Source organism: Hyalella azteca, unplaced genomic scaffold, assembly GCF_000764305.2.
Source record: "Hyalella azteca isolate HAZT.00-mixed unplaced genomic scaffold, Hazt_2.0.2 contig14192, whole genome shotgun sequence".
NCBI classification, from domain to species: domain Eukaryota; kingdom Metazoa; phylum Arthropoda; class Malacostraca; order Amphipoda; family Hyalellidae; genus Hyalella; species Hyalella azteca.
The window spans coordinates 136,678-162,533 of record NW_025944084.1 but is presented as its reverse complement, the minus strand read 5'-3'; the positions used below and the strand labels follow the sequence as shown (position 1 = coordinate 162,533).

General features: G+C 42.4%; 1 protein-coding gene across 6 annotated transcripts in view; it reads right to left on the bottom strand.

The window, feature by feature from the left end:
* The window catches only part of LOC108674681 (transmembrane and coiled-coil domains protein 2), a 36,984-nt gene that overhangs the window by 9,349 nt on the left and 1,779 nt on the right, over window positions 1-25,856 (bottom strand). For 3 of the 6 annotated variants that reach the window (XM_018162645.2, XM_018162646.2, XM_047883976.1), the window contains exons 1-3: window positions 2,442-3,641; window positions 1,400-1,637; window positions 55-268 (exon numbers count right to left, since the gene is read on the bottom strand). In XM_018162645.2, the coding sequence (XP_018018134.1) occupies window positions 55-268; window positions 1,400-1,637; window positions 2,442-3,142 (1,153 nt within the window). In that variant the 5' untranslated portion in view covers window positions 3,143-3,641. Of the gene's footprint in view, window positions 1-54; window positions 269-1,399; window positions 1,638-2,441; window positions 3,642-23,503; window positions 23,648-25,856 lie in introns of those variants that run through there. The other 3 variants (XM_047883977.1, XM_018162647.2, XM_018162648.2) reach the window with 3 other exon arrangements.

The following is a 25,856-nucleotide window of genomic DNA, read 5'->3' as shown; positions in this document are numbered from 1 at the left end:
ACACCAGCGGTGAGAGTGCGTGTTACAGCATCAGAATGTAAACAAGCTTCTCACCGTCTCTGGCCTTCTGCTCCTGCTTGATGAGGTCTCTGGTCTTGAGCATCTTGGCCTGCAGAGCCTCTGACAATTCCTTCATCCTGTCAGCAAGATGCTGCTGGCCAGGACGGCTGCTGTCAGCCTCGTCAGCGGTGTCGGTGCTGCCGCCGCGCAGTATGTCAGCGCCATCACCTGACCCGTTGCTGATGGCTGACGACATCCCTCCTCCATCCTGACACAAGTCGGACATTAATAAATTGTGTTAAAATATTCATTAGCGAGAGATTGATAATCGGCAAGATCGATTTTTACGAGAATAAGCTTACCAGTCACTGATGTGTCCAACTAATTAACAGCTAGCGTGCCGAGACAAGCGTGCAGTGATGGGTACCGTAAAATGGGGTTACTTTGACCGGCGGGGTAACTTTGACCACTTTTCGTTTTTTTAACAAAAACCCCCAAAACTCAAAAACGATTTGACATAGAAAAATTTTGTCAATGGCCATCAAAGGCCTAATACTGAGGCTAAAAAGTTTGCATATCTAATAGGTTAAAAAATTAAAAATGTGACCCACGAAAAAGAGCTATTATTTAAAGCCTGTCGGAGTACCCCCTCCAATTTTTTCATTTTTTGGTAAAATAACTCCAGGTTTTGATGCATTGTAGTAGAACTCTTCTAGTTACATATGCAAAAGACAAATTTTAGAAAAGTGTCATAGTTTGCAAATGGTGGGCGCCGCCCCCCAATGGGGTAACTTTGACCACCTAATGGCAGCAGTGACGGGGTAACATTGACCGGCTTGGAAATTAAGTTAAAACTACCATAGGTACCTATATAACATATTTTATATGTTTGATACACATATTAATGTTTTTTTCTTTATGTTTCATACTCTACAGAGTCTTACATAAGGTAATTTTAACTTAATTTCCAAACCGGTCAATGTTACCCCATCACGGCTGCCATTAGATGGGCACATTTCGCCCATTTGGGGGCGGCGCCCCTCATTTGCAAACTATGACACTTTTCTAAAATTTCTCTTTTGCATATGTAACTAGAAGAGTTCTACTACAATGCACCACAACCTGGAGTTATTTGGAGTTATTTTACCAAGAAATAAAATTGATTTTACCACCCGGTCAAAGAAACCGCATGAGCTGGGGTAACAAAGACCATCACTTTTTTTGAAATTACATCAAAACTATGAGAGGTAGGAGCCAGCAATTTATGGTGAGTAAAGCTAGAGTATAGACCTGTATTTTGCATGTTTCAATTTAAGTTTAACTTATCTAGTAAAAAAATGGCATCACTTTGAAAAAAAGTGGTCAAAGTTACCCCATTTTACGGTAACAGTTTACTCACCAAGTCACCGTCCTCATTGGAGGAGTGGATGTCATCAGTGAAGGGGGAAGACACAGAGGTGCCAGACAAGGGGACGGAGGTGTGGGCTCTAGCACGCCCCTGAAGTGGAGTGGTGCCGCTGCTACTACTGCTGGTGGGGGGAGTGTTGGTGCCGCCCTCCGTCCCCACTCCCCGTCGTCCCGTCATGGGAGACCTGCGTCTGCTGGAGCTCTGGTGAAGGTCCTCATGGTTCTTCTTCCTGTTGAAATAATGAGCGTTAATTGACACACATCGAACGGATCGTTTACTTGGGTGTTGTTCTTCTCATGGTGCTCTTCTTGTTGAAATAACGAGCGTTAATTGGCACACATCGGGTACACTGCTAGAAAAATGACCGTTAAGAGTCTTACCGGCGTTTCAGTGGCCGGTCGGCACGTGAAAAGAAACACCGTGTCGCCGTTTTTATTTTAATTTAACACTAGAAACCCGTATAACATTTGATATAAACGGTGAAACAGTTTATTTTCATGGGGCGACCGGCCACTAGAACGCCGGTGGGACCGTTTTTTCTAACAGTATGTTGGTGTTAACTCAGCCGGCAGAACTTCGCTTAATGCCAAGAAATCGAACTAGGATGACACCATGGAATTTAATTGGTTTTCCGACACAAAAAATAATAATCATGACGAGAAAAAAAATTATGGTGTGCTCGCTAGTTCCTTGAAAAAAACCTGGAAGTACACGAAGACTTTTACCACACGACGGCCGCGTGATGTTTGTCAAAATCGTTGTCCGCTAAAGAGCAGCAGCTGCAGAGCAAATTGCTAACCCAACCATTGCCTTGGCAGGCATTCATTGCTGTATCAGAGTGATTATATCATGAGAATTTCACTCAGGCTGGCAGCGTGTGCCATGGCTCGGGTGACCGAATGTAGAGGCTCACTGCGCGCTTGAAGCTCACTTCGCTCATTTATACATTTGCAATGGCATTTACGAGCGCCACTTGTCAGGTTACTTGAGAATTTCCGCCGCTGCTTCACGCGACAATTTATGTGGGACCCACCTGAGTGTATAGCCGCCTTCAAGCCCCGAGTCCCCAGAGAGAGGGGAAGAGCCCGTCGAGGAGGAAGGCGACCCATAGTCATCGCTCACGAGGATTTCGGGTACCGAAGCGCGGGACGAAGAGCGGTTTCCGGGGAGATCGTGTAATGGATGAAGATGTGCGCAGTGGGGGTGAATTTGTGGGCAGTACGAGGTAGAGCTCGACCCCAGCACGGGGGTTACAGGTCTCAAAGACGAGGTGGGGGTAACAGCGTCTGAGGATGAAGTTGGGGAAACAGCGCGCCGCAAATCTTGCAACAGGGCACCCAGCAAAGGAGAGTTGGGACGAGAAATGGCAAGGGGAGTCACAGGACGTGAGATGGAGTTGACACCTGTGGAGGAGGAGCTGTTCGAGGTCCTTAGAGGCAGTCTCATGTCTACGAGGCTGTCTACAGCAGATGTGTTATGCAGTTTGTGATGCGGTCTGCCGTCAATCTGGTGCAAACAGCAGTCGCTGCTGGCACGTCTATGCGTGTGAAGATGTGTCTCCAGGAGCTGCGGATCATTTTGCATGTTACGTGTAGAATTGTTACTGCTCATATTCTCAGTAGAGTCTTGGTTAGGCGCGTTAGATAAGGAGTTCTGCTGGCGTTGACGGTGGTTGTTGTCACGCCTAGTTCCAGTGCTCCTCCAACTCCACCCCATGTCTATAACGCTGCTCATGTGTTCATCACGCAGGTCCTCTGGCGTTTCAAGTTTTCACACCAAATAAAATTCTTTGTCTAAATTATATATTAACTGTCGTAAATGTCAGGTCGTATCCAGTGACCTGGCAACGAGATTTTCTTGTCGGCAAACGGAGTATTACAACACCAGCCTAAGTTCTCGGAAAACAACGAACGTTTTCGTCTTGGTGCGTTCAAACCTGTTTCGAGCGGTAACACCTTCACGCCTCATGTAGCACAACACCAAAGCAGGACAACGCACAGGCACTAAATTTACACAAGCATCTGCCAAGCTTACGTCGTCTGAGTAACTAAGAATAATTCAGACACAACTCGAGAGCTGTGCGATGGAAGACTGGTATTGACGAAGGCTATTGTGTTTTTAGGTGCAAGAAATTCAAAAAGTGCGCAGTATTAAGCAAAAATATGGACCACTCTCCGTTCACTATATCGATGGTATAATCACAGATTGTTAACTGCAACATAAAAACGAAGAAATCATTACTATTTAAGTAATAATATTATCACAATCAATAAAATGCTTAGCGTAAATGCATCCAATCTGACGAGTCAGTCCACACTTCACTGCCAACATATATCGTTGCCAAATTGGAAATAACTGAGGCATCAGTAGCGGCCACTTATCGGCACTTAAAAAATTAATGTCAAGAATTGCCGGAATTGAAATGAAAAGCAAAATTTTATCGCGGCGAGGAGAGGGGTGGAAGATAAGAAGTTAATATTCAAAAATTGCGCCATCGAAATAGGTAATCGCCACTGGTTTGAAGCAGACCGCCCTAATTTCACACATTCGAAATAAATTAATTAATGTACATCCTCAAGCTCTTATTCGACGTTCAAGAATATATGAAGGACGCAGGAGAAAAAGAACTGGGAAAAGGCCCAACAAACTTCAATATCAGTATGAGATGAAGTATCATCAAACTTCAGTGTCACCCAACAAACTTCATCTGCGCCAGATGTTTGTGCTGAGGAGGCGCTTTTTGTGCATGTTAGACGAGGAAGTGAGGAGGGTCAACAAGACTATCATATAAGGACATACTAGATCGTCTTGCTCAGCGCTATATCGAGCTCCAGAGCTCGCGAATGAATCTTGCAGGCTAAATACACAAAAAATATTTTTTTTTGCCAAGGTTGATGCATTGAATGCATACACAGAACAACTCTCATGATCTGTCGTGGGCCGGATGCCCAAAGACCAAATTAGAGCCAAAACTACATCTGCCATCTACCAGTAAGGCAGAAACTGACCATAAAGCGCCTTACATTTTAACATGGTTTAAAGCGTGCTTCCTGTCTGCTGACAACGGTCGTCTGATGAAAGCAGCAGAGCTGACGTATCAAGAGAAGAGGGGTGGTGAACTGCACTGCTATCAGTGCTAAGCACCAGCGTATCAGGAAGAGAGAGATATTGCACTGCACTGCTAAAACTGCCGTATCAGGAGGTGAGTGACGATGCACTGCTATACACCAGCGTATCAGGAGGAGAGAGATGTTGCACTGCACTGCTACGCCAGCGTATCAGGAGGTGTGGGATGTTGCACTGCTATACACCAGCGTGTCATAAGAATGGGTGTGCAAAACATTTCTGCGCACCAGCGTATGAGGACGAGGAGGACGGCATCTTACATGGCTGTGCTCAATTTTTTTTACCTTAGCACATAAGCTCGCGTCCCTCAACGTCCGTCCCATAACCCTTGATCATTTGTCTCTGCCCTAGAGCTAACAGAAGACAACAACATATCGTGCATGTGCTTGTTCCACTCAGGGCAGATGCGCGTTAATTTTGTGTGCGTTAAACCACAAAGACACGGAGAACGCTGAACTTCGCTTTCCATGTATAAAGCAATTGTTAATTAGTGGAGTGACCGTAGACACACAATGGTTATCGAGGCGCAAAAAGTACCGAGTGGAGTCGCAGATTCGTGAGAACCGAGTCGTACAACCAACAAGAATCGTGGACTCGTGAAAAAAGAATAGTGAACTCATATGAATTAAGTAGCAGATTCAGCAAGCTGAGTAAGTCAGAGAGCACAGCTGCACTGATGAGTGATGTTGACTGCCATCCCTATTGAAGGTAAGAGCTTATCATCGCCGGCCGACTACTGCCAGCTTTGATTTCGAATCAGGCAATGAAGAGCAAAGTTATGCTGCCAGACCTTACAGCTGCCGGTGAGACGTCTTCTTGGAACTTGCAAAATTATAATATTTGCGGATGTTGACTTGGCCCGACAAGCTATATTTTGCTTCGACCCAGCCAGACATGATATTATCCGTTGACCAGGCACGGCAAGATGTTCGGTATTTTACATAATTCCGTAATATTATTCGTTGACCCGACACCAAACGCACCAAATGATGTTCCCCGCTGATTTTACCCGTAGACCTGGCAAGTCTAAAGATTTTCTGCTGCCCAGAATTAATGCTATCAGTCGGTGCGACAAAAAGTGGAAGATAAGCACCGATGTTCGTTCGCGAAAATGAACGCACAATTAATTCTTTATTAACATGAAAGAACGTTACGAACCATGCAAGCAAAATTGTGAACGTCGCAGATGCAGTTCTTACTCACCAATAATTCGCTGAGGCCGCTAAGTTCAAAGAATAAGCGCGCTTATCTTGAACTTAGAAGAGCTGATACATGCGTTAGTTTAAACCGGAATTATGACTCATGCTTTGTACTCCAGAGGCCGTACGATCATAAACAGTTGAGAGTCTGTAACTTCGTCAGCCAATCACTGAAGGCTTTTTAGGCTAAATCCACCAATAACAGACGAGAAATCGGCCGCTACGTTTACTTAGGAGTTTTCATAGAACGTCCCGCGAACTGTATGCATCACTAATGATACCTGTAAGTAACATCATCCGACATACATCGAATGATCAAGTTGTGATAAAATCGATGTTACTTATAATAATTTAGGAGACAAAATCTCAAGTTACATCATGAAGGTAGCCTGATTATTCAGAAACAGAAGTCAATTTCCTCGACGTCTTACGATCGCCGAAATAACTGCTGTAATCGGCGCCTGCACTGCCAGTGCACGTTACAAGGCCAACCGCTAGCACCAGCTCTGTTCGTGCGGCATTTCCTACTTTCCGTTATTAATTTCTTACGAACTTATTTGACATTGATTGTTTGACTGCAAGCCAAACCTATTCTTCCAATGACGGCTCAGTGAATTCAACTGCTATTGAATGTGATTCAAAAGCACGTCTAGCTGGCATCTCAAATTAATGATCGCTCCTAAAGCTATCATGCATGTACACCGTAATGTACAGTACTCTGACATAGAATAAACTACAAATCGCGAGTCATATATATGCACTTGTTCTGAACTCATCCAAACAATTGTAAGATTGTTATGGTTTTCATATTTTAAAGAAGACAAAACGTAATTAACATAGTAATGGCTACTTCGGAACTCAGTAAACAAAACAACCACCGTTTATATGAGTCGCTTAAAAACTTGAATATGAAAATTACATAAAGTATATAACAACCGCACATGGCGTGATTTTTAACAGTGTAATCGACCTGGATGAAACTCGATGAACCTGCCGTGGCGCGATATGTTACCGTACATGGTCGTACTGTGACATGATAGGAACCTGAGATACGCTGCGTGGTGGGAGGCGTGTACTGCACGCACACGTGTCGTGTACTGCACGCACACGTGTCGTGTACTGCACGCACGCGTGGTGTGTACTGCACGCACACGTGGCGTGTACTGCACGCACACGTGGCGTGTACTGCACGCACGCGTGGTGTGTACTCTGCACGCACACGTGGCGTGTACTGCACGCACACGTGGCGTGTACTGCACGCACACGTGGCGTGTGCTGCACGCACACGTGTTGCATGTGTGACCCAATAACGATGACACCGCTAACTGCGGAATGATCTTAAGAACCGCGAGAACCCGGTAAGTAGTGATAAATTTTGTGGTTAATTTTCCTCTACGTAAACTAATGGATTCAAATCAGAATAATTCATACGTAATCATTTATTACGAGCGCTCATGCAAGTGACATAAGTTCGCACTGTTGGCTTCAATAATAAATTAGTACGTACAAAATATATTTACACGATACATCATTTAAAGTAATTCTAGAATATTTCAAGATATATTTGATTGATGGATCATTAGCGTCTCGCGATATATTTGGGCTGAAAGTGTTGCTATCGCGTCTCGTTTGTCAAAAGTAAACATTAACAAGCGCTCAATATGATTACCACTCTAATGACTCACGCACAATAAAGCAAAATCGACCAAGAAAAGAAACATTAAGTAGATACGCATTCATGACGTCCGTATAGTACGTCCAAGCGTATATCGCTGACATGTACACGTGGTTAAGTCTTCTGTTACTATGAAAATTTAGAAACTTTATCATCATTGCACTAACACGACACCAAATCCTAATAGAAAAAAAAACACCGTTACATTCTAAGTTCGTCGTAGATTCCGAGTTCGTGAGAATGCTTTGTCTCGTAAGACACGCACATCCACTCACGAACACGGCACTGCCGACACTGGCAGTCTGGCACGCTTAGATGGCACTACAATGGAGTGACTAACTCAGATCCACTCCCCTGGGGTGGAGCCAACACCACATGATAGGTTATGAACTGTGCAGACAAGTGGAGAGTTTAGTACAATTACTGTGAGTCAGTACAGATCACTGTTGTCGAGCGTTGCAGGGAATCATGATTATGCAGTGGGTTTATGCAGAGGCAGATTACGTCTAGAATTAAGCTCAGCACACAGGCTTCCGCTGAGAAGGAATGAGACTAGACCTTTAATTATTCGACTCTCGTATAGGCTCTCGAGATAGCACAGAGCGGGAAGACCATGCGGTAAAGTGAGATAACGAAGCAGATAATGAAAGATAGTGCACGGCAGCCAACTTACAAGGACATTATTATTTCTATGGATTGATAATGACTCGTTACCAAACAACATAATTCGCGATTAGATAAATGAGGAACATAATTAGAGTTTGGTCTTAAATATTCTAGTATTTAATATTGACCTACGATGCGCAGTAGGCTTACAGTAGAACGCGATACATCGCCGCTGCTTATGATTGTAACTGAGGTGCTATATAGCAATAGGACTGCAGCCGTTAATTAACAAGCCTTGGGTTCGTCCGAAAATGAAAAGCAGTCTCGATGTAATAGCCATAACTAATAGTGAAACATCCAATCTTACATGCATCACAATTTTTTGCAGCTGATATTGAACCCATTAAAAATACACACGAAATATTCGGCAATAATTTTCTGTTAATTTTAATCCAAAATACTAAAAACAAAAAATAATAGGATTAACAAAACCCATCCTTGCTATTTAACCGCTAAAAAAAGAACTCTTGGCTTTCTGATGCTGTGTAAAAACTGATAACCGCCGAAAACTTCACCAGAGGAAGTAAATCCTGTTTTTCGGACACTCTAATAACCCAACCAATTAAGCCCATTTTAGCCCAGCCAATGATTAATAAGTAATTTTTAAACATCGTGACTGTATCATTTGGAAGCTCAATAACGTTGCCTTCAAATACCACGATAAGGATCATTGAAATCCGGGCTGCAATTATGAGCTTATACATTGCCATCAACATTCAGGAAGAAACTAACTACTGCACCGTATGTTGAATGGAAAACTTGCCTTTCATAAAACATACAAGGGAATGCAAACAAGAACCACACAGACACTCGTGCTGTGTTGTAGTAAACGAGTTCCTAGTCACACAACCCCCAGCCGGAACGCTTTACACTTCCGCGACTCGAAGTGTTCAGTCACAGTCATGAGTTACAGACACAACGCAGCATGCAACGTCATGGATGAAGGGAAGGATGGCAAGAAATAATGGTATGTGCAAATGCTGAAAAACACCGTGAAACCTTTTACAAGAACGGATAATTACGCAAGTACTTATAGCTGTTGTTATGCAGATACGCGTTTCCTGCATAGCAGGAATACGTAAGGTTTGCCAACGTGAGGGGGACAAATGCATTGGTAGCTCGAATGTTTCCTCTCACACAGAACTTTTCATCGAAACAAGCAGCACGATCATTCACTTCATTTCAGTTAGCTAAATACAACTTACATTGCGATTTGCAGTCGCAGCAGGATGAATAAAATCTTCGGTAGCAGGATTCCTTGTTTATAAAGAGATGTAGTTCTCATGACTACACTAAGGACTACTTGTAATAACCGGGACAACAAGAACAACCCTGGCTCGAACGCAAACTCCAGTAAAACGTTGCGACGACCGAGCCCCGACCCCAGCTCTAAGTGATTGCCAAGCTTGTCTCGACATGATTGTATCATTAATGTTTTCCAAATCTTGAAGCTCATTCTGATGAGATTTAATTTAGGCTTATCAGAGAGTTATCTCGGCATTCTTGATCTCTGCAAATGTCCAATGGAGATAACATAACAGATAACATAAATTAATCTCGCCCGTATGTACAGATACGTCGAGCATGATAAGCATCCTGATTAAGTGTCGCTGGTACTTAGGATCATATCTAGTAAATTGGCAGACATTTATGGTGGAAAATTAATCCGTACCAAGCAAGAACCAAATCCATAATGAAAGTCTCATACGTGTTAAAAAATGGTTTAGGAGTAAATTTCGCATCACAATCCTCTTTAAATTATCCAATTCTCTTTTTACTTAACATGAAATTTTTCGTCCTCAAGATCGCAACAAGTTAGTTATATAGTTAGTTTAGTGGCCACATGTTTACTAGCGCTACAGCTATTTAGCTATCTCGCACCGAAAGTCATGTTGAACATCACCATAGAGGTGGAAGGTCTCAATTATCAGAATTTTCTCAAATCAAAAAAAGGTCATCACCCACAAGGGGCGGAAGGTCTCAGATGTCCAGCCCGCTGAAGCTGGCTCGAAGGAAGCAGCGTTAGCATCTCAAAGAGACGAAGTGACAAGGAGGGACAGGTGAAAAGGAACAGAAACAAAGACACTCGAACAAGAGGTCGCTTACCCGGGACGTCGGCCGCCCGCAAGAGAGAGACAGAGAAGGGAAATGTAAGTAATCCTACCTACATAATAACTTAACCCCACAACTGAGACCTGCAGTCAGACACCGCGAGCTCAACGGTGGGGCGCTCAGGAACAATCCCCCTATAGGAGCGCGAAATCCCATAGGACTTCTGACGCGCACAGAAGATCGCAATAAGATATTCGTGCATCGTTCACAATGATTCTCCTAAAATGCTAATGATCCGGTATTTGAAATTATTGATGCAAATTGTCGAGCGTTAAGAAAGGTTCGACTAAGAAAGGTTCGACACCACACGTTCACGCACATTCATCAACACAAATGTACAAAAGCCGCGACCTGAACTACGACTTTCCAGTAATTTTACATTTCACACTTCAGAGACTTTTGGGGGCAATCTTGCTGTTTTTTTGTTCTTGACACGAATAAAGAGAGTATTCGAATGTAGCTATGAAATAACATGTGCATCACTAGTTCAGTCGCTGTTACTCCACTCGCAAATGAGATATCGGTCTGAAAATTCGAATGTTGATCCATCTATTTACTTGCAAAGCGTTTGCGTTGAGATTAATTATTTAACTTTATGTTGCGACTGCTATTAAAAGGTAAATTTTGCCCATCGATCCTCGCTATTACTTTCTTCGCGACGCACACGTGAATTCTAAATTTATTCTCCACCGATCGGTGTGCCATGCATATCTGAATAATTTTTTTATGGTAGATATGACTAAAGAACCAAAAAACTGAGTAAAAATTCCGTAGATTAAAGCATAATTTCTGCTTCCAGTATCGTGCATTCCATGGAGTAGTCAAGACATACCCATTGGTTTATGGAGGAGCCGCAAAGCTCATAAATTACTCGACTGACGCTGTCAAGTGGTTTCAGCCCCTATACGCTCCTACGCGGACAGTGAGTGGCCAGCGGTCGGTCATAACATGTTAGCTCTGGCCGCTCGCTGGCTAGTCTCCGGCCACCTTAAAGTCGCCCATTACCTCAAGAACAATATTCTTGAGGCCTGGGGCGAGACAGGCGGTGGCGTTTACTGTGATGCATATTATTATGCTGAAGTATACATGTTGCTGCGCAGTAAATATATTTATTTTACTAACAGTAAGGAAAATAATAAAGCTGATAATCTACTTAAGCTTAGATATAGATTTTGATAGGAAATAAGTAACCAATATTGATGAATGATAAATATTAAAGCCAACTATAATTATGATCTCCGATAGAACAATACTAAACATTCTGCATGAATAATACAGAACGTCCCAAGCACCCGTGGACATTTAAATTAAAAGGATTTAAACCTCATGCCACAGCTAATATTGCAGGAATGTTACAGCGTGCTTGAAGCAGATGTTCTGACAACATCGACCCATCTTTAAAAGGCACCTTCTTCAAGTTTCAGGCATTTGTTGATTTCATGCTTAGCCAGCCGCTACTTTTTTAGCAGAGCGGTTGGATCATGTATTTTGTAATAGAATAGCTGTGTAAAATAAGTTGATTGTTGTGTTATAATTGTCGTTTCAGGCATTTGTCGGCTCCATGCTTAGCCAGCCGCTACTCTACAGGAGAACGGTTGGGTTATCTATTATGTAATAGAATAGCTGTGTAAAATAAGTTGATTGTTGTGATATAATTGTCTGTTATATTAGGTTGTTGCATATAATTGTGTAATTAAATAACTATGCGTTTCTAGGAGAGAGAAGACAGTCCAGCATTGAACTTTCCTCTTTTGCTATTGAACTTCGATAAAACTACGATCATCGACCAATTCTATTAACCTGAGAACATAAGAGATCTCAAGCTGCCGTCAAGTATAATAAAGGAAGAAACGTGAACGCATAACATTAATTACATAGAGTATGGAGGAATTAACTATATATTAAGTAGAGTGCGAGGCATTGTACGAAAAGAGCATCGTACAAAGAAGGCCCGCATTTTCGCAACGAAAAAAATCATTTTCTATCATGTAAATAGTCAGCGCAGTCACCAGCAGACTATCGAATGGAATGAACGTGCCTGGGATAATCAAGCAAACAAAGCGAGGACGCTCCCAGCAACTTTTCTTTGCGCCGCGCCGTTGGCACGAAACAGGAAACTTTTCTTTACAATTCATTACAGAAAATTAGGGCCGTTGGATATATATGAAGCTTCGTGAAATGAAAGAAAATATATCCCTTGTATTGGTATCTGAGACACTTCAACGCAGCTACCAGAGTATTGCAGTTGCAACAACATATCTCACTGTAGTATTGTAGCCACATCAGTACACATCATTGGAGTATTAAAAAAACATCGAACTACTTCCTGGAGTGAGTCGCTCAACACAGAAATGTTCAGACTGTAAGGGAAAATTTGACGTAAGCGAATACAAGACGACGGCAGCCGCCACCCGGCAGTCGATAAATCAATGGGGACCTCACCGAATTTAGGACCTCTTTTTACGTCAGATAAACGAGCCTTGGCAGCGAATCGCGTCCAGCGGCCGACCAACACTTGGTGCAGAATTCAGATAAGGAAAGGTGAAGATGGTTCAGCTATCAATTGAGTGAACACGCAAAGCTTAAGTTCAGCCGCACTGCAGAGCTAAAATTCGTTCAATACATCGGAGACCTGACAAATTGCAAGTCAGACCTGACAAATTGCACAAACAAATATATAAGACCTTCATAATAGAAGATTAAAATGAAGACTTTTATTAATAAAGTAAATTGATTACTAATTATATTTTCCTGCTTCAGGGAAGTCCAAGAAATTTGACCAGGTTTCTGAGAGAATACGTTGTAAATCAAAGAAAAATATTTACAAGTTTTCCGAACGTCATATTTTTTAAACAGTACCGATATTCACTGGTGTAAAATGAACGTAACTTCTTCTATGATCGTACAAATTTTAATTTTCAGGTTACAATGACAGAAACTAAGCCAAAGTTAATGCACGGCATGCATGCAAATTTGAATTTAACACACTGAATCAAGTGAAACGTTTGTGAAGATTCAGCATCGCGAGATCCCGCTAAAACAACTCCAATAAATGTCCACCGGAATCCTTTTAAGCAGCACTGCCTAACCGCGCCACTTCATCAATGACAGCACGCGGAAGCTGCCAAGTTCAAACGCAGAGCGAAGCATGAAACTCTCAGACAAACCCACAAACTTGCATTACGATGGTAGACAAGCCGTCGCTATAAGCAATGACCACACTTCCGGGCTTGACTGTTGAACCTAATACAACGAATCGTACGAGCGACAAGCAGTTTGGCCTTGTAGCATCGCAATTATACGCACAAGCTTTCTGAAATCATGGTGACAACATTTTTGTTAGCCATTGTTTCTGGTATCCAGATCATGATAAGAATGAAATAAATATTCTTCCGGGTATCGGTTATTCGAAAGATTTTTCGCATATTTTAAGCAGGTTCAATACATCTGAACAACGATGCTCCGTGCCAAGAATGAGAAGCGCGAACTGTGAATCACATAGACAAAAAACAACATATTATTGCAATAATTTCGCCAAGCAATTTTACCTAAGCAGAACATAATCAACAGAAATCTTGAGTCAAGGTGAAGCCTTAACCTTGATAAGGATAAGAATTAGAAGTGGGCAGAGAGGCCAGCAGTTTTCCTTTGTCCTTGACATTTTTTGGGCAGCATTTCCCTCGGCGCCGAGGATTGCCGTCCCTCTTTACCCTCTAACGCGATGACCTCATATTGTCCATTGTTGGGCAAGTTTGTTCCCATCGGTCTCAGGGCAACAATAGAAACTTTATTGCGCCATTTAAAATCCTGGACAGCCATTCCGTACGATATTGTGGCTACAGGAGCGTTCTTGGTGTCACTGATCTCCTCGTTTTCAATTCAATCATGGCTCGTATTTTCCCCATCATCAATTGCATGAATTAATAAATCAAAATTAATAAAATAAAATAATAAATTCGAGAGGTTCGAGAGCTTGCTAGAATGATTAACAATTGATACAGACTACAACGATTAATGATTGATTCGATCTATAACAATAATTAAGCGATCGATACGAGCTATTGAACGATATGAAGTACATACAACAATCAACAAAGGATACGATATATATTAATTTTTACGATCTATATCAATCAACGATTGATAGGATACAGTTATTTACGATCAATAAAAATAATATAGCAAAGACAATCTAACAATGAAAGATCGATATGCTATTTAAAAATAAACAATGCATACTAATCTCGATTGCTGATTGATATGAAAATTCTAAAGTACACTTCAAAATTCACACACAATTTCCCAGTTCACCCTTACCCCAACAACCAAACGTAAATATCACACAATTTCCCTCTTCACTCTTACCCCTTTAATCAAACTAAATGAACGCAAAATTCTGGTTTGTTCTTACTTCAATCACCATGGATAAATAACACACTATATCATTAATTCAATAATTTTCTAAACTTCAACTCAACTTCACAAGGCACTCTCTTTCCTGCTACGGCAAAACAGTCAACACTTAAAACTAGGCCTATCATTCCCAATTGTAATGAAATCTTGACCCGTGTGAAGTGATGGATAAAGAAGCACATACATTTCCTCATTTCATTTTCAATAAAAGGCACGAGAGTTGGGCATGAATGTGGGCTGATTATAAAATAGCGTGGGTGGTAGATGCGTTGAATTAAATTAACAAGTTCGGCAAAATGCTCCAGCCAGTAATAATAGTCATTTAGAGCGTAATAACCGCGACACTTCTCGCGGCGCGGTTGTATAGACAGTAACTTTAAGCCCAGCTTATTACGCTCGGCAGGCTCGCGGCGCGGGAGAGGCTGAAGTGCGACACTCACTCGGCAACGGCCAGCGCGTCACTGACGCAAGGGCCAACTGCCAAGGACTACGTTGTCCGTTCACGGTTCAAGTCATGTCGGCGAGAGAGCCTTTCCTCTGGGATATATTTGTGTGATCGAATAACCTAATCAGGGATTCAGAGACACGAATTGCTGTCGACTTTCATCTAACCCAGACGGGCTCATTTATTTACCTGAATACGTATTACAAGCGCTTCAGGCCAACGTACCAGTCTCTTGAAGGTGAAAAATTTGTCGACAAAATTACCGACATACGCCAGGAAAAATCGTCGAATTTTTTTTCTAAACAGGGAAGCATTCACACCAGCTGTGCAAGACACCTGCCATGCCCATGGTGTGAATGCTTTCATGGAAATGCATTAATGAATATTTTGCTGGCAAAATATCCGCAATTCGACTGAGAGTAGTGAATCGATTCTAGCACGTAATTTTCTCCAATCAGCACAAAATATTTAGGAAAATGAACGAATTGAGAGACCAGGATTGCCAAATTCTTATTTCAGATCGGGTTCTACGCTACCAAGGCCTAAGGCCCCTTTCACACAGGGCAGTAAATACTGCCAGCGTCCGACGACGGCTTTTACTGCGGCGTAGAACTTGACGCCTGACGCCAGCGTGTGTCCTGCTAAAACTGCGGCGGTAGATTTGCCGCGCAGTTTAGCTTGCAATGGTATTCAATGTAATCTTTCACACTGGGCGGTTTTTGACGCAAGATCCCAGCAGACAGTGGGGGCCGTATTTTAGGTGCATAATAAACAGCACTACAAGACTGATAGATTAAAGACTGATATTGTTACATAAATATCGGTACATAAATATTGTTACACAAACATAAAGATATACATTGATAAATATATATTTCCTTAAAGTGATAGAGATATATTTTATAAAAGATGTATTTTCCATAAAATATATAGGTATTTCCATAAAGATGTATTTACATTATTCTCACATAGAGATATATTTCCATATAGAAATATTGTTACATAAACATAGAGATGGACTGATGGTGCATAAAGCACTGCACGACTGATAGATCCCAGCAGTAAAAAGCGCCTCGTGTGAAAGATTGCGCTGTAAATACTGCCGCGGCATTTTTGACGCGCGCAGTATCTACTGCCCTGTGTGAAAGGGGCTTTAAGATATCCTTATCAATGTGAATTTTATTACAGAAGACTTTCTCGCGGAGCAGAGCTTAATAACACTAGCGCCATCATCTGCAGGGTAGAAGCAAGCCAATAGAGCTGTAACAGTGCGGGTACCGCCATGTAGCTACACAAAAACCTATATGATTGGGGATGTCTCCCGGAGACCACCATTGCCTCGCTTCGAATGGACTATCATGATCCCTTCCCTCAAGAACGTAGCCTACACTTTTTGACTGTATCATCAGCCGCAAGCCACCACAGTTCACATCCATTGAATTAGACCAATCAGCCCACAGGAAAATAGCCTGGCGTAGTATGGCTCATCAGCATCGTCTGCCAATACGCAAAAAATTTTTACACCACCCGGACGGAGCGCGCCGGAGCCTTGCAGTGAATATGATACCCGTCCGTATCTGTCCCGTGTACCTGATGTTCATCTTTCAACATATTTAGGTGTTTAGCTTTTGCCTGAAGTCTATTTAAGATATGACGTAATCTATACAATATTCAGAGCAAACCTATAACAATGGCAACCTTACTTTAAAAACATTGAATGTTGAGCTGTTTATTTATTTATGTAGTATTTGTATTGAATCAGCCACAAAATTGGTGGTGCATGGCTGCGCTCACTTTGAATGGAACACAAACAATGACCATGAGAGTGTCACTGGCTCTATGAATTGATTGATCCATTAATTAAAGAAGAATAGAGAGAAATTGACAGACAGATTCGGGAAATATCGCTGGATTATTTATACACATGTAAGTATGACACACTTGCTTCAGAAATTATTTCAGGTGTGGCTCATCCATGACTGTGAAACGTGAAACTAAGAATAAACTTCAAGATTAATGGTGACGAATGAGGTGAAGCGATAGGCGACTCAAGTAGAATAGAGTAGTTGAGTGGAGCTCTCACGATCGAAATAGCACATTCACAAGCAAACGAGTCAGGCCACAGGTACATCAATTCTCGTACAAATCCAGTAATTTTGGTTACATTAAAAGAAGTTAGCTTGAGAACAAGCATGAGGCCAATGCCTCCGCTCTCACAAAATTCTAGTCAAATAGGATTATTATACCAAAAAGTAGATTAAGTGAACATGACTTTTCACTTAAGATAGTAAAGGCATCATAATATCGAGTTAAAGAACCCCCGTCCGGTGCACAGTCAGCAATTGTGAAATAAGTTTGCATGGGCGTGTATATCAATACAACGTTATACACTTTCCAAGCAACACGTCGCAGCTGTTATAAAGAATGGGGAAACTTGAATAATGAGTAACTGAATAGTGGGAGTAACTGAATTTATTCGAGCCAACAATTCAGTTGGCGTGCTAGTGAGCACCAGAAGTGTTGACCTCATGCAGAGTAAGATTAACACCGCTTCATGCTACTGACGTTGGAACGCAACTGAACCAGCTAGACTTCTGCGTCTCGGAATAATTTTCTCGAGATGAAACGGGACAACCGGGACGAGACGAGAAATGATCGGAAGAAAAATAACGGGACAGAGGGTAAAATTTGTCACGGAATAAACGCAACGGTGACATTTGGCTGCCAAACTAATTTAGCAGTTTATTTAGTGGGCAGACTGGACGATTTATATCTGAATATTTGGTGAATGATGTGGCTGTTGAGCGACATCAGATATTGTCAATCAAGCGCGACGAGAAGCATATGAGTTCACTACGCTTAATTAATGGCATCATCGCGAATCGGTGATGCAGTGTCGATCGGGGAGCGGCTTCGAAGAGTGTGGGTGGTCTATCTCAAGCCCTGCAAGACGCCACGAATCAGAAGTGGTAACTTGAAATATTTTAGGAGGAGCAAAGAACAGGCGAGACTCAATATGACCGAGGTATTAACCAGGCCAATAATTGTCGCAAACTTTGTGGCGATATCTACAAGTTCAATGATGGCAACACATCGGGCATGCATAAACCTTTTCTGTGCAGACGGACTGGAAAACATCTGCAATGAAGATGAGGCTTTATTGAATTTTGAAAACCGAGACCTATGAAAACTGTAGACGAATACGTCGTAAGTTTGGATGTCGGTTAACCAATGCCAACGGTTACACCCTAGCGAAGCATTGAAGATAGTCTCTTTTTCACCGCCAATTGTAGCCTACCGCATATGAGACTAATTAGTCCCAACCAAGGGAAGAACGTACAACCTTACGCTCTCTGTAAACTTGCTCGTTTGCCCTCTCGGTCATATAATCTTACAACATTGATTGATAAAAAAAACATAAATTTTTCCCCCTGACAGATATCTCGTAAAAATTTGTTGGCTGGAAGTAGAAAAAATTGTCCCGGTTTTTATTGCTAACTGGGACAAACCTTGTTGTCTTGTCTAGTCTCGGATGGAAAAAAAGTACCAAACGCAGGAGTCTAGAACCAGCATAGCTGGCCATGAAACAGCACTATAAACAGAGAGGAAATGCTTAGCAAATAAGCTTGCCATGCGAAGCGGAACTGATTTTTCAAATAATATCAATTCTCCAGAATAGGTGAAACGTGCGTAATGATTGTACATGAATTGAAAATGGTTAAAAATGGCCATAAATGTAAATATATAGGAAATGTCAATAAAAACTAGCATTTTGCAGCATATTTTTTCAGTGTCATTGTTAATCTCCTTCTTCGATTCTGAATTCATAACTGCTAAGCACAAACGGCTAATCCTGACTTGAATTATTTATGAACTCCAGCAACGATAACGATTATGAACTTAGCAACGATAAGCTAAATTACCAGGATAAGCTATATTACAAGACACAAAGAACAAGTTCTTGACACCGGAATTCCCGTCAATGAAAGCATCAGTTATTCATAGAGCAGGAAATTGTCGTGTCGCAACACAGATATTGTCAATTGTCTCGCGGCGCAATTACTGCTGGCGCGAGCCCTCCTAGCTTCCTCTTCGAAAGCTATTTACTCTAAAGTCATCGTTGGGACCGTGACTTTGAATATAAAAAATAGAATTGTGGATTTAGCGGTTTAGCGATTTGCAGGACTAACCCTAAAACTAAAATAGAATCAACGCAAAGACATGTGAATAGAATGTGTCAAAAGGTGGTAGCCAGGGTGAAGAGACGACCAATTTAGTACCTGCTTTAAGTAGAGATAGAAGAGAGGTTTTAAACATGAGTATAATCACAGATACTACGCTACAAATGATCTGTACACAGTTATTGTCGTATTGGTACGGGAATATGATAATTGAGAGCGGGAAAACATTGAATGAAGCCCCAGTAGCAAACATAGCTCAACACGGCGCCGACAACGTTTGTGCGGTATGACTAGCATGACAGAACGTCGGGTTTGACGTGACAGCTCCGACGGCGACTGGTCAAGGCTGTCAACGGGCTAGTCAAGAGTGGCTACACCGGCTAAGGCTGTCAGCAGTCTAGTCATGAGTGGCTACACCGGCTTAGGCTGTCAACGGTCTTGTCAAGAGTGGCTACACCGGCCAAGGCTGTCAACGGTCTAGTCAAGAGTGGCTACACCGGCTTAGGCTGCCAACGGTCTAGTCAAGAGTGACAAGGCCGACCAAGAATCGTACTACAGAATGGTTCCTGCGTAGCGTTCTAGTTTGCTTTCTCTAACGGAATTCCTTAATTGGTAATTGCTAAATTCTTCTTTCATTGCTCTTGTGAATGAATTTGTTGACGACGCATTTCATTGAGAAGCACAAGTTAGATAGGAAGAAAAGAGGGTAGGAAAACAATAGAAACAAGAGAGTGGAAACAACGACGAGAGGACCGAGAGTGAGCGTGAGAAGGTAAGCCAGGAGGGAGGGTATCTGGCAGCATGCCAGCCTGTGGCACGCGGGAGGAATAACATGCTCGAGGTCTACGGTCTGGAGGAAACTTGGGGTCTCTCAGACCCTGCAGCGCGCCACGTCCCGCAGACCCTGCAGCACGCCACGTCCCTCAGACCCTGCAGCGCGCCACGTCCCTCAGACCCTGCAGCGCGCCACGTCTCTCAGACCCTGCAGCGCGCCACGTCCCGTAGACCCTGCAGCGCGCCACGTCCCGCAGACCCTGCAGCGCGCCACGTCCCGTAGACCCTGCAGCGCTACGATGTGAAGTTTATCAATTTAAAAATTCCACACAAAATAATAGAACCTCATCCTATCATTTTGACTTAGAAATTACAATAAATTTATTAATAAGAGATAAATTCCTGAGCCTCGAACCTTCTCGAGTCCTCTACCATTAATCTAGATTAAGTCAAGTAAACAGGGAAATAATATTATTTATTAATTTAGGAATTATTTAAAGGAATTCCAAGGAATTTCTAAGAAATTATTTAGTCCAGCAGTGCTTACCTTACATCAAATGCTGGCACAAGTTAACTAGAAAACATCGGAACTTACTCGCACTTACCAGAAGCATAAACCTAAATATCGTAACTTGCATTAGTGATTAGTCAAACAAACATAAACAACGACGGCAGCAGTGAAATGGAAGCAGAAGCGTGGCGCTCATGGAAAGAGTTCAGCGACCGCATTTTCTGAGAGAGATAACTTAGATAGAAATAAAAGCTGGTGGTTAGATGGCGGCAGTGAGACGTGACAAGAATCGATGGCAAGGCAGCCTTGAAGAAATTGTGCACGCACTTTATTGCTGCAAGTTGAAGCGTCAGTAATTACAGCTGTAAAGCGAGAGCTATGTAGAAAATTGTTAGTGTGTACAGATGTGTTAATTATATACAAACAAATAACTTTGCTTTTAGTTTATAAAAAAGCGAAGCAGACGTTACAAAGAAGTCATACCGCAAACAGCTGAATAAGCTGCGTTTCTGTGCCTTATAACAAAATTGATACAAAGCCACACGTAAAATAGACTTACAAAAACAGATAAAAATCATATGAAGAATTTCTAGGACATGAGATCACTGCACATGGATACTAAACACGCTTTGATAATTCCAAGTGTTAAATCCTTCCATTAAACGTGACTAGTTCAAAACTATTTCGAGAAATTTAAAGTTACGTCTGGGCTGAGAAGTACATAACCCGGAAAAATAATATAGCTGCAAAAAAACAGCAGTCATCAAAATAGGAACAAGTGCAATAACAGCAGCAGGAGGCAGTCATGGCTGTAGCTGAAATAGCACATTAGCAAGAACAGCAGTGACAGTCAGAACAACAGCAGCTGCAGGAACAGCAGCAACAGTCAGAACAACAGCAGCTGCAGGAACAGCAGTGACAGTCAGAACAACAACAACTGCAGGAACAGCAGCGACAGTCAGAACAACAACATAACAGCTGCAGGAACAGCAGTGACAGTCAGAACAACAACAACAGCTGCAGGAACAGCAGTGACAGTCAGAACAACAACAACAGCTGCAGGAACAGAACTTAAAGCCGCCTGGTCTACGCCGCCTAGACCGGCCCACGCAGTGTCTACGTCACAGGCCCCCGCATAACACAATTCATTCTTATTTCTTATTATTGGGAGAGAACTCGGCATGACAATCGCTGCACAATGTAGCATGAAGTATTAATTAGCAAGCTAATACATTACGTGGATAATTTCATGGCACGCAGACATGTGTTACTGATACGCAGACACGTGTTCATGACACGCAGACATGTGTTCATGGCACGCAGACACGTGTTACTCATACGCAGACACGTGTTCATGACACGCAGACATGTGTTACTGATACGCAGGCACGTGTTCATGACACGCAGACATGTGTTACTGATACGCAGACACGTGTTCATGACACGCAGACATGTGTTACTGATACGCAGGCACGTGTTCATGACACGCAGACACGTGTTCATGGCACGTAGACACGTCTTCATGACAGGCAGGCATGTGTTCATGACACGCAGGCATGTGTTCATGACACGTAGACACGTCTTCATGACACGCAGACACATTTACATGACACGCAGGCATGTGTTCATGACACGCGGCACGTATCCATCATACGCAGAGATGCGTTCATGAATAACACGCAGCACGTATATATCATGAGCACGTGTGAAACCAGACGTCTTCATGGACTTCGTGCGATCCATAAGTGTACGTCTATTAATTACCGTATAAGTCCGGTCAAAATCAGCGAAAAATTATACCTAAAAATATCCTAGACATTATCCCATTGAGCGAGTTTGTAAATGAATCAGTAAATTTTACAGTACGTTGTTCAACCCATTCAGTTATTAATTAACCAGCAATGGCTCTCATCCAACTATCCATAAACTAGAGGCTTCCTGCTATTCTATAACCCAATAAAATAAAATAAAAAATAATCCCGACTTTTATGCCAAGACTTCGGCTGGGGAAGTTTGCTCGAGCAAGTCGCGCGGCAGTCACTTTAGGTCTAATGGTGCTTATATATTTAAATTTTACAATAATTGTATTGACTTGACACAAGTCGTACTGCACGGCTAGACAATATTTCCCAAATTTCTCCGGATAAAAGGTTAATATGTGGTTCAACTGTAATATCGACTTTATAGTGAGTTAGATTCGAATGCACGATTATTGTCATTCGAACAAAAGCGAGAAAATGAACAACAATAATGAGTGAAATACAATAACGAAAAATACTGAAGTCGACCGCGTTTTTTTCGACACACTCAACTAATTCCACGAATACAATTCAGAAATAACGTATCAGGTAACGGTTTCTTCATTTACGTTGAAAGTAAATGAAATGCTGGTAAAGTTCACCATAAACTTTCCTAGTCCCATTTGTTGAAAACGCGGTATCGAAAATGCTCTCGCATCAACAGCTGATTCATCACGAATAAAAATTCAATACAAATAATTATTGGTCCATCAATTGAATCATTGGAGACACAAGCAATTCAAGAATTTTCACTCAGAGGAGGTTAGCACGGTTTAAATTATATTTAACGAAGTTTGTCTTACCTACGACCAAGCAAGCATTCGTAGAAAACTACGAAGAACCAAAGAAAACTAAATCTATATCTCATTTGGAAGACTGTTCTTAAACAGAGCTAAATATTCAACTAAAGAAGTTATGCGCATGTTCCTAATGAACATGGTTATGAAGAGGGGTCCATCAAAAATTTAACGACTTGTTAAAATAAACTAATTCAACGTGCATTGTTAAACGGTGCAGCAGCAGCAGCAGCAGCAGCAGCAGAGCAGCAGTGCAGTGAGGCATAGTGAGATGACAAGCAAGGATAGGCAGGAGGGGCGGGAGGCTGGCACATCACCTGAGAGGGGCAGGCAGGAGGGGCAGGAGGGGCACATCACCTGAGAGGGGCAGGCAGGAGGGGCAGGAGGGGCACATCACCTGAGAGGGGCAGGCAAGGACAGCTGCCTTGCAACAAGGTTGTGTTGGGCGGCGCGTGAGGGGAGGGGAGGGCTGAGGGCAGAGGAGGGGGGAGGTGGGGTGCGAGGAGGAGAGGGAGGCAGCAGCCGGAGCAGCTGCGGCAGTCTGCATAGCACCACCACATACACCACGGTTAGTACATGATACGTAGTACAATAACAGTACATGAAAAAAAAACTCCGCTATATACATGAAAAAGTAACGGTACATTGTAAACAAGACATGAAGATTACCAACACGATATATGACATTCATTTCAGCCACCGTAGCTGAGATGGCAAACCCAACAGAATAGCAGAGTGATGAGAGTGACAGGCTGAAGTGGCAGAGACAAATAGTGGATGTATAAGTAATAGAAATATGTGCACGCAATAACTGAGTAGAGACCTCGTCACTTTTGTTAGCGACGTACAATACACGTAACATTAAACAACAGACACTGGCACCACACTCCCAACAGTGTGAAGGCAACACAACACAAGTAACACAACAGACACTGGCCCCACACTCCCAACAGTGTGAAGACAACACAAGACAAGTAACACAACAGACACTGGCACCATACTCCCAACAGTGTGAAGGCAAAACAACACAAGTAACACAACAGACACTGGCCCCACACTCCCAACAGTGTGACGACAACACAACACAAGTAACACAACAGACACTGGCCCCACACTCCCAACAGAGTGAAGGCAACACAACACAACACAAGTGATGCGGGCTGCAGCTCATAACATCAATCGTGGCGTTAGCGTACACTTAAGTGAGAGCCAAGAGAGACCGCTCGATTGGCAGGCCCTCAATAGTTAACATTATTGTCACTTCCATTTACCTGCCACACATGAACGTTATCGTCTGGCGTAAATTCTTTGAGTGTAATCGATTTTTGTCCCTTTTATGCCCATGACAATTTTAGAGGTAATATGCTCGACTCTGTGGTCTCTTGAGAGAGTCAATTGTTTAATACAAAAATTACTTTTAGCAGGAACATGCTTCACTTTATTGACGTAGAGAGCTTGTTATCTGTGTGGAGTTCATGTGACCGAGGCACTTGTAAGTTACTGCTGAGCCTCAATTGTGAGATGTAATGGGGGTCTGTCCAGCCTCTATTATGATTTAACTAGGGAACATCATGCATATGCATAAATTATAAAATATTAAGTAGTAGCAAGGAATATCATCAACAGCCGCTAGAAGCGCGATGTGTGAGAAAGGAGCGTCGGACACTCTGTGGTTAGCTAAACTCCAGCTGACTAGAACCGACAAGAAGCAAAAGGACGTGGCATACCCTGTATAGAGTCTCGGGACAATAGCAAAATTCTGGAGAGCCTCTCGAGACTAGCCTCTGGATCATCAACGACAGCTCTACTGCCCAGGATAAGGCTTACGCGGCCAGCATGGCACAGTACTGCATACCTCCAATTTTGAACAGGAAGTCGCGATAACTACAAACCAAAAAGCGGTTCTCTAAAATCCCATTTAATGTTTCCAGGAAGGCATACATGTGGCTCTCAACATGTTGACGTCAAACTAAACTCTTTAAATATATTATTCCGTCAAACTAAACTCTGCCTACATAGTTACTCATGCTGTGACCACATCGATATCACACAGAAGACGCCAGTGAGTCGTTTGTATAAGTCGAGACAGACGTGCAACGACTCAACAAATTCAGTGCCGAAACTTATGACGGCTCGTACATAGAATACTTAATAATTAATACTCTTCGTGTGCCGAGAGGTAGGTATCATGTCATTTCGAGCAGAGGTAATATAGAATAATGCATAAGGGTACACTAGTAACAATGACCTAGGTAGTTGAATCCTACGCTCTCTTTATTATATATAATGGGGAATATTCGGTTTTATAGAACTTGTCGAACCGAAACTCAACAATGGAAATTTAGAGCTTACTGATAGTTAGTTCTGGCATGTAACCCATGCAACACAGTGATTTGATTAAGAAAAAGCATCAGAAAAGTAAATGAAATTACATAATAACAATAGAGATAAATTTACAAAGAACAATGGTAGCTGCCGGGCACACGAAGACACTAAATGCTGATATCTGTTACAGAATATAATAATGGACGTTCTTCAGAAATGAATGATAAACTGGCATATAGCAACCTAGCGTGATAAGTGACTTCGTCAAACAATGAGAGGACAAAACTGGAAACTGGGATGACTGGACAACATGATGACGACCAGCGTCTCTTATAATGTTGCTGGCCAATGATGCGAGGAATGGGATGAGGCTGGTCAATGATACGGGGAATGGGATGAAGCATGGGTAATGATACGGGGAATGG